This window comes from Amphibalanus amphitrite, unplaced genomic scaffold (assembly GCF_019059575.1).
Source record: "Amphibalanus amphitrite isolate SeventyFive unplaced genomic scaffold, NRLGWU_Aamphi_draft 000078F_arrow, whole genome shotgun sequence".
Taxonomy (NCBI): domain Eukaryota; kingdom Metazoa; phylum Arthropoda; class Thecostraca; order Balanomorpha; family Balanidae; genus Amphibalanus; species Amphibalanus amphitrite.
The window spans coordinates 333,425-342,409 of NW_024881574.1; the positions used below are offsets into that span (position 1 = coordinate 333,425).

Here is an 8,985-nt window from a genome sequence, read left to right on the forward strand (position 1 = left end):
AACCGCCACGGAACATATGATTTGCAGCTCCCTGGCGTGATAGCTACCAGTAGGGCTCCGGAGTCGGAGTCATGAAGTCGGTCGGAGTTGACAGATCTGACCTGAGTCGTCGAGTCGGAGTCAGAGTCGATTTTAAAAGCTGGAGTCTGAGTCAGTCACCGAAATTCGATCCCCTCCGCAGACCTTTCAGGGTTCCGTAGTCGGAGTTGTAGTCGGTCGGAGTCGACAGTTCTGACCAGAGTCAGAGTCAGAGTCGATTTTGAAAGCCAGAGTCGGAGTCGGAGTCACCAAAAATCCATTGCCTCTGCAGACCTGCTAGGGCTGTGGAGTCGGAGTCGGTCAGAGCCGACATTTGAAATCAAAGTCAGAGTTGATTTTTGAAAGTCTGAGCCAGAGTCGGAGTCATCAAGAAACCCATGGACGATCCGCAGTACCATGCAGTAAGGGCGCTGCCGATCGATGCCCTGAATTGCCTATGATTTATGAATTGAATGAATAGATGGCAATTAATTAGGTACCTGCTATTATTCATCCCTTGCCACTTGGAGGACTTACTTTCAGTAGAAAAAGACACATTATTTGTTTGTTTATTTATTGACAAATATTTTTGAGCTGTCAGGTATACAGACACAAAACACAATGATAGCCACCTCGCTGGTGCAAATCATTGCTAGATAGATGTTGAAATGTGTTGCCATTGAAGAATCTGCTGATTTTCTTGGCGGCTCTCGTTTTCAAGTAACTACTGGTCTTGTAAGATCTCTTGATTGCTCACCGTCTGGCGTATAGTTCCAAGGTTTTCTGAAAGCTAATCAAACGTTATCATGGCTGCTCTTGATGGCATGGCGCTTGCTGGTTCTGGGCTCTTTATTGGTGGTTCTTGCGTCTGATCCTGTTGCTTCATGTTCCATCATATCACATTAAATTTACAATGGAACAGACACTTCTACCTTTTATTTCACTATCAGTCGACTTGCATTTACCCCTGTGGCCTGCTGGCCCTTTTATTTCCACGATAGAATCTACCAATTATTGAAAAAGCCTCGGATAAAAAAGCAAGAAAAGTATGTCAAGTTAAATAATTGCGACGGTCCTAGAAAACCAGAAAAAAATGTCAAACAGCCTGTCCATCTCACTTCCCTCACTTCATAACAAAAACAAACCACGCAGCAAAACATGCGAAAGAGTCCTTAGCAACGCCTTAGCAACGCATTTGTCTGAAGTGCGCAATATGTGTCACATCTGGAAAATTTAGTTGCTACTTGATTATTCAACTAGAGTTGGACTATATAAGCTAGGCTTTTATAATAAATGTTTGCTTATCGAATTTATAGTAACTGGTTGCTTAACTTCGAAATAATGATTTATTACAGAAAAAGCTTGTTTGCGACATATTTGTAAAGAAACAACGGAAATAGCTTTGACTCGTACGCTATTCTAGTTCATTTTTGGTAGAAAACTTCGTCCAACCTTATGTTTTAGGGCCTTGGGCGCCACTATCACCAGAGGAGCGCCAATACTGGACAGAGGGGCTTCGCCATCAACTAGAAGCGCGCCGCTATCGATTGGAGGAGCGCCAACACTGGAAAGAGGGGCGCCAGTCACTGAGGGCGCCGGGGACGATGAGCCAAAGGGACAGGGCATGCACGGAATGTCCTGTATGTGCGCACGCCACTGGTGTTAGTATTGACCGTTTGCTCATATCTATATATGATATTAATCAAGAAAGCAGTAATTCTTCTATAGTTTTAATCGATTTAGGTCTTCCCAGCATGACCATTCGATTTCGGCTTCACATTGCGCTATTCCGAGTAACACGCTCGTAGCAGAAATGAACAAATCGTACTCTGGCTTATACGCTGCTCATGCGTCGTTACAGGTTGGGGTTTTATTGTATTCAATCTAACGTTATAGAATATAACGCGCCTGACGCATTCACTAATACAAGCTCTTTTTTATTTTAACCCTCGCCGGCACAGGCCATTTTGCGTCCTTCGACGGCACAAGGGGGGGGGTTGGTACGACCCCCCTCGCGTTTGGCCCCTGATCGAGCTAGAGCTTCGCGGAAAACACGAGCGAGTTGCCCGTCATGAGAGGAAGCCGATGATACCCAATTTTAAGGTCCTAGGTCATCGGGTGACCTTCCAGGTCAGGTCAATGACCCGAAAACCGGGAAAATCGGGACCTGTTAGAAAGTCGTAAAGTGTGGCTGCTTTGTGGTTTTCCGGGGTGCTGATCACGAATATCATGTTAGTTTTGATCAGAGATGATGTCTTTTAGCATTTAGACCAGGTCGGGTCAGGTCAGGTCAGGTCAACCGGTAGGTGTTGTGACGGGTATTCGTAATACGTGTCAATCGCCTGTGACAGCTTCGTAACATGTTACGAAGGCACCAAAACTACTTCGTAAATGTTCAAATGGTTGCTAAATTCGAATTCAGCTCCAAAAACTAGCCTAGAAACATGTAAAACTCGAAAAAGTGAAACGAGATCACCCGAGGTCACCAAAGGTCAATGACCTGACCTGACCTTCAGGTGACCTTGACAACCACCCTTATGTATGGGAGCAACATCAAATCACATGTTTGAACGTTTGAAACCACGAAAAGCTTTTAAACGCGCGGCTAATGCGAGCCGACATACGCCGAATCGCGATTCCGGCCAAACATGGTCTCGGAAAAGAGGTCACAGGTCAAAGGTCATTTGGGTCAGGGTCATGAAATTTTCAGAGTAGGTGTAAAATTGATCAATGCGAGGGTACTGAAAGTTTCGTCGCGATCGGCCGCTTTTTACGCGAGTTATTCGCGAAAAACCTTAGGGGGTTGCATCAACAACAATAATAATAATAATAATATTAATAATAATAATAATAATAATAATAATAATAATAATAATTATAATAACAATAATAATAATAATAATAATAATAATAATAATAATAATAATAATAATAATAATAATAATAATAATAATAATAATAATAATAATAATAATAATTACATATAGTAATAATAATAATGATAATATTAATAATAATGATAATAATTATAGTAATAATAATAATAATGATAATCATAAAAACAATAACAATAATAACAATAACAATAAAACAATGAAGATAGGAACTTTTTATGAAATAGTTACCCCTCACAATCACGCCGTATATGGTTCCGTATAACAATGTGTACACTGTATGTATAACAACAAACTTCAAAGTCACCAGTCACCAGACCAGTATTACAGCTGCAGGTTGCAAAGAACCCATAGCTGTATAATGGTTCAACGTAATGCTGCTCTAAAAATAGTTCTTTACTGCAGATGCAGCGTCTAGTCTTGTTTCTTACCAATGCACTGTATAGTCGACTACAGAATGATGTTCCACTTTTCACAGGCAATTATTTGCCTGGAGTGGTAGGCTGTGCCGCATCACACGGGCTGAGTTCACAAATTACCTATAGCTTTGTCCCAATGCTCACAATCGACACGCTTAATTGCGTGATAAACGGCACAACTTAGCGCTCCGGTCAACTGATAACTTCTGAGGAGTGGAACATCATTCTGTAGTCGACTTTACAGCTCACAGCCTGCTTCATTGGAAAATAAACATCAAATATTCCATATCCAGTGGTCGACAGTCTAGCTGCGCAGAAGACATTGCCATAAAAAACTTGTCGAAATGTCAGTGGCCTTCAAACACATGCTGCCGAAACGATTGTCTATTATTTATGATTTGTAAGTGTTCGGTCTGTTCCACGGGGAAATAATCCTTTTTTCATTAAGTTCAGTATTCCAGTTCCCGGCAAACGTTGCATCGTATATTCAGCGCTTATTTCTGATAAAAGAAAAACCACACGTTCCCAAGCTCTTCCCTGCACACCGGTATCCAATTGTCGCCTCCAGTCTCACCACGATACTCTGCGGATGTCTCTACGTTTGCTCACGCCCCCGCACCTGTCAGGTCACCGGTCGTGGGTCGCCCACGGCTCCTCGTCTTGCCCTGCCGAGTTGACCCCGGTCGAACGCCACGCGCCCGCCGGCGGCACGTGCGACGGTGCGAGCTCGAGTGTAGTTTCCGTCGCGGCCGCCAGGGGCGCTGCGGCGCCTCGATAGTCTCTGGGCTGCGCCGGGCCTGCGAGGGCAGTGTGCTGTCGGTTCTCGTGCGGTGCGGTGGGCTGGCTAGCCGGAGCTCTCGAGGCAGTCCATGTGCGCCAACGCCATGGCGATCAACCTGAACCAGTTCCAGATTCGCTATCCGGACTTTCCGAAGTATCTGTGGGAGTCGCCTACGCCCTACTCCGATGCCATGAATGTAAGTGAATTTTGCGACGATTTTTTTTAATAATCGTGTTTTTCGGCTGCTTCAAAGTCTTTTATGTTTTCAAGCGTGAGTAATGAACGACTGGTAATCGCAAGAAAAATATATTTTGAATCAGACTCTGTCCTACATATCTCCGACAAAAAAGTTCTAATGTTAACCAAAAATACTAGGTATTTGAAGACATAAATTGCTGCCTGCATAGAAAAAAGTCGCCTGCGTAGTTTTATATTTTTGATTTACTCATTCTTCATCAGTGGGAATTAATTTATAATTCGAAGGTTCTTTGATTCAACCCGTAGCTGCTTTCTACGATAGTTTTTGGTGATTGCTGCCGAATTGTATTTTGTTATACAAATTTTGAAAATTGCATCCAAATATCAAACAAGATCGAAAATCCTCACCCTCGGTATTTTTATGTGGAATATGCGATTGGTTGATATCCACAGAAATATACAGTTTACAAACTGTACAAACGTTAATTATTAAATAGTTACTTTCGGACAGAAGGATTGAATATAGAGCAGGTCGTAAGCCCAGGATAAATGGCCATGGCCTGCAGAAGTATGCAGCTTTCGTTTGAGCATTTTTACCATGTTGCATGTTGTGGCCCCCGTATTTGCACTAATCGATATCGGTTAATTTTTCCATATTAGCTAACAATAATTGTTTTAGAAATATGTGCTGCATAATACTGCGCTCCACTTTGTCGCCACAATTATAAGTGTGATTACAAGTTTCTACATACTTGCTTTACATTTATCGATAACTTTGTAGATTGTAAGTAAGGACTGGTAAAATGGTAGGGAAGAAAATTCGCGCTTATCTTCCAAGTGTTGATGACAGGTTTTAGGTACGCCTTTATTATTTTTATCGATCATTAGCAAAAGAAAATTACATCTCCCTGAGAATATTTTCTTTTATGTTCGCGCCAGCAGAGCTCCAATATAAGTACCCGTCAAATTTTCAAACTTCTCTGATGTTCTTCCCGTCCCAAACACCGCTGTGGCGGCGGAACGATACCACTACTGCCATCTGTTGGCGCTGGCTCCAACTATCCCTGGCCAGCTGCCCGGATGGCCTTGAAAGTGGCAGGCTCTTCCCTTGACAACAGTGACGTTATGTACCGAAATACACCACCCCGTGCAGTACGACGTAGGACAAACAGCGGACGCGGCAGTTCTGCGAAGTGTCGCTCACTGCTGAGATGAAAGGAAGCGTTAGTTCAGAGATAGTGTCACAGTGTGTCAGTCATGGTGTGGTAAGGTAGCCTGTCATCGGGCGACGAACTTCGCCTGCTCCTCCGGCAGTCTGAGTCATTGGCGACACGCGTTAGTGGGCGGGATGAGTGGACGGGAAAATCGACCATCACGCCCTCGGCGCTGACTCACGGACGCGGTAGTTATAGGTCAAGGCGGAAGGCCGGGTTGAACGTACGCTGGTAATTCCGCTCGGTAAAAGCGGAATCCGGGATTATTATCCTGGCATATCATATGTCCCAGAAATGCTGAGTTATCTGAAGTCGATGAGATGAACGTCCAGTCATGCTGATCAGTGATCATACCATCACGAATAAAAACATGAATCATTGGAAGTCCAGGATTGCGATACCTATGTACCGTTTTGCTGACCGTTGGTTTCTGTTCTTTCCAGATCAAGAAGAGCCGTCGCAACCCGGAACACACGAAGCGTCCGCTCAACACATTCATGCTCTTCGCCAAGATCCAGCGCGAGTACATCACGGCGAACTTCAGCTGCAACCACTCTGAGATCTCCAAGGCGCTGGGCCGCCTGTGGCAGGACCTCAGCAAGGACGAGAAGGAGCCGTTCATGCGCGGCGCCAAGACTCTGGTGGAGCTGCACCGGCTCGAGTACCCCGACTACAAGTACCGGCCGCGCAAGAAGGGACAGCCCAAGGAGACGGTGGCCAAGACGACCGCCTCCCCTGCCGCCAAGAAGAACTCGTCGCGTCAGGAGCGTAAGCCGGTGGTGGCAGCCAGCTACATGTCTCCGGCTAGCCCGCCGGGTCTGACCGCCGACCCGAGGTACCTGGGCGGCGGCGGCAGCCCGCTGTCGGCCGTGGCGGCGCCCGACAGTCCGCTGTCCTCGTGCTACGGCGGTGTGTCGCCGCTGTCGCCGGCCGGCTCGTCGCACTGCCAGGCCAGTCCGGCCAGCGTGCTACACACGCCCTACAGTCCGGTGCCGTCTATCGGCTCCTCGAGCGGCTACGAGTCGGAGATGTCCTCGGGCCTGGCGGCGCACGAGCTGTCGGCCGGCGCCGCCGAGGAGGCCGCCTTCTACGACATTTCGCCGGCCGGCCACTGCCCCTTCTCGCCGGAGCCCGAGGCCGACATGGACCTGGAACTGCGCGAGCTCGACGTGCAGCCGCTCGACGAGGAGTCGTCGCTGCTCAACCCGCTGGCCATGTTCCCCGTACTGGACCTGTGCAGCGACGACCTCGACGACCTGGCCTTCGCCTTGTAGGCGGCGCCAGGCTCGGCCGCGCTGACGACGCTCCGGTACAAATGGGTGTGCATGATTCTGGCTGTGGACTGTGTGGCTGGCGACCGGGCGGCGGCCGGGACTGAGGTCGCCGACCCGGTCTGAACGGGTCACTTGATGGGACCTGAAACGGATCTAGAATGGCTGAAGTGGTCTCTTAACGGAAACGTTTTCTGTTAGCGTTGAGCGCTGACTTTTAGAGATGTCTGTGGTCTGAAGTTGAAGACGATCTTATGTGTTAAGAGGACTGGGTTGTGGCTAGGGATGGCCGTTTTATGTTTTAATCAAAATTGATTCTAATGTGAGGTGAAGCAGGCCGAGTCTCCACATCTGGCAGTTGCTTTCGGATCGGTCTACTTGAAGAAGGGCCAGATAATGGTTGATTTTATTGTATTGTTGAGGGCAGTTTCTTGAGGCATTTTTGCTAGTCCTGTACGGTACTGTGTAGAATCCGTAACGATTTTGATGGACTTAGCCGAGCTGCCATTAAGTTGATTATGCGCGTTTTATTTATTTTCCAACTGATCTCAGTTATTTGAAGTTAGACGGAAGCGGTTATCGTTGTCAATGAAAGATAAGGTTCGGCCCAAATTTATCATTAGGTTATACGAGGAATGACAGAGAACACTTATCATAAAGTTAGGGCTATAGAACTTATTCAAACATACTACCGTACTTTGGAGGTGCTCTGGTTTGTAACTTATAATTGACAGGACTTTTGGGGGAATTTGGTAAGAAACATTTAGGTAAGATCGATTATTTTGCGTTGCCAGCCAGCTGCTGAAGGATTGCTGTCGAATTGAGGACATTTGACGAAACTTGTAATCTTCTATCCACTCTGACGTGTCTGGGCTAGATTTGAACGCCCATTTTCAAGTAATAGTGGGTAGTCTTTGATAGCATAGTTTGTGTGGTTCAGCTCGTGAAATTCGTCTGTGTCAATAGACGTAGGTTTTAGAGCGTGGACGAGCACTTTTGCGAGCACGAGTCACGTGACAGGAGGAGGCACAAATTGAGTTATTACCTCACAATGAACATGCCTGAGACATTGACCAGATGCCTATATTTTCCGGCCGTGGAGGCCGCGCTGGCAATACGGATCCCCGCGCCGCTCTGCGCGGCTCTCAAACCACGGCTCGTGAGTTAGTGTTTGTCAATTGTCATCGATATAGTAGGGCCCGTATCTTTCCGACGGGGCGTTATTTTTACATGCATACCATACCGTGGAGCTTCTCATAACTCACTAGCATTCAGATGTGCCTACCACCGCCGGCGGCTGACGTGAAAACGGACGCATGCTCGCAGGGGTGAAAGGTGCAATCGACTCGGGGTAACACGCGCCATGTTTGAAATCCACAATTGGATCACATCTCTGCCGCTGTCTGCGCACAGTGCGGTTGTTAATTTCAGCTCAAAGATCTCCTTAGGATGGCCTCGGGCTGGCCCCGGACCGCGCCAGCGAGTGGTCACGTGCTCCGTGCGCGTGCGCACGTGCAGTTTGTTTGGCTCAGAGCGAGGCGCAGTGAACAGTTTGCTCATTTGCCATCGTTCGACGGGCAGTGTTTGGTTTATGGTCGGACGGCTCGGCGATTGGCCGAGGCCCACTGAACGCCCTTGTAAATATGTCAGCCAGCCGGGACGACTCGATAATGTGCTGCATTTCGCTTGTGATTGACGGTGTATCTAGTCGAACTTCGTAATTTTGTATGAAGTGCGTGTGTTCAGAGCTGTATCGTTTGTTACCAATATATCACGCCTCCACAAATAAGATGTGTTGCCTTGGGGATTTACAACGGACTAAACACACCAGCACCGCTCGGCAGATGAAGTGCAGATTTGCAGAATCACCCGAATTGTATACGTAGGTAGTCGAGAACACCCAAAGTACACACGTTAGGTAACATGCTCTCACACGATGAAGGACAGATGCTACTTACAAGCAGAATAACTAGTTTATACCGGTATTATAACGATCACCAAGGCCAGCTGGTGGTAACGAAAACCAGAGGGAGGGGAGGAAGGGGAGGTATAGCGACACGAGCCGGCCGGGGGTCGGAGCAATTAGTGCGACTCAACCGAAACAGCTGCCGAACGAGTCCCTCCAATTATGCGCAATGACATGCGTGATCAAACGAGGCCTTGAACCCACAAAAGTTACGCAAAACAAGG

General features: G+C 47.1%; 1 protein-coding gene across 2 annotated transcripts; it reads left to right on the top strand.

The window, feature by feature from the left end:
- The first annotated feature begins 4,128 nt into the window (after positions 1 to 4,128).
- Positions 4,129 to 8,581, top strand: LOC122379438 (transcription factor SOX-21-like). 2 transcript variants are annotated; one of them, XR_006256180.1, is made up of 3 exons: positions 4,133 to 4,308; positions 5,968 to 7,912; positions 7,954 to 8,581. XR_006256180.1 is itself a non-coding variant. In XM_043361671.1 (2 exons), the coding sequence occupies exons 1-2, from the start codon at positions 4,201 to 4,203 to the stop codon at positions 6,796 to 6,798; spliced, it is 939 nt and encodes a 312-aa protein (XP_043217606.1). In that variant the 5' UTR covers positions 4,129 to 4,200; the 3' UTR covers positions 6,799 to 8,581. The 2 variants fall into 2 exon arrangements, 1 of the variants encoding a protein (XP_043217606.1); XM_043361671.1 differs by having other exon boundaries at positions 4,129 to 4,308; positions 5,968 to 8,581.
- Positions 8,582 to 8,985: the final 404 nt, after the last annotated feature.

Excerpts from the sequence above, each read along its gene's own strand:
- LOC122379438 (XM_043361671.1), top strand. The coding sequence starts at position 4,201 with ATGTGCGCCAACGCCATGGCGATCAACCTGAACCAGTTCCAGATTCGC. Across the intron at positions 4,309-5,967 it reads CCTACTCCGATGCCATGAAT|ATCAAGAAGAGCCGTCGCAA; the intron begins GTAAGTGAATTT and ends TGTTCTTTCCAG.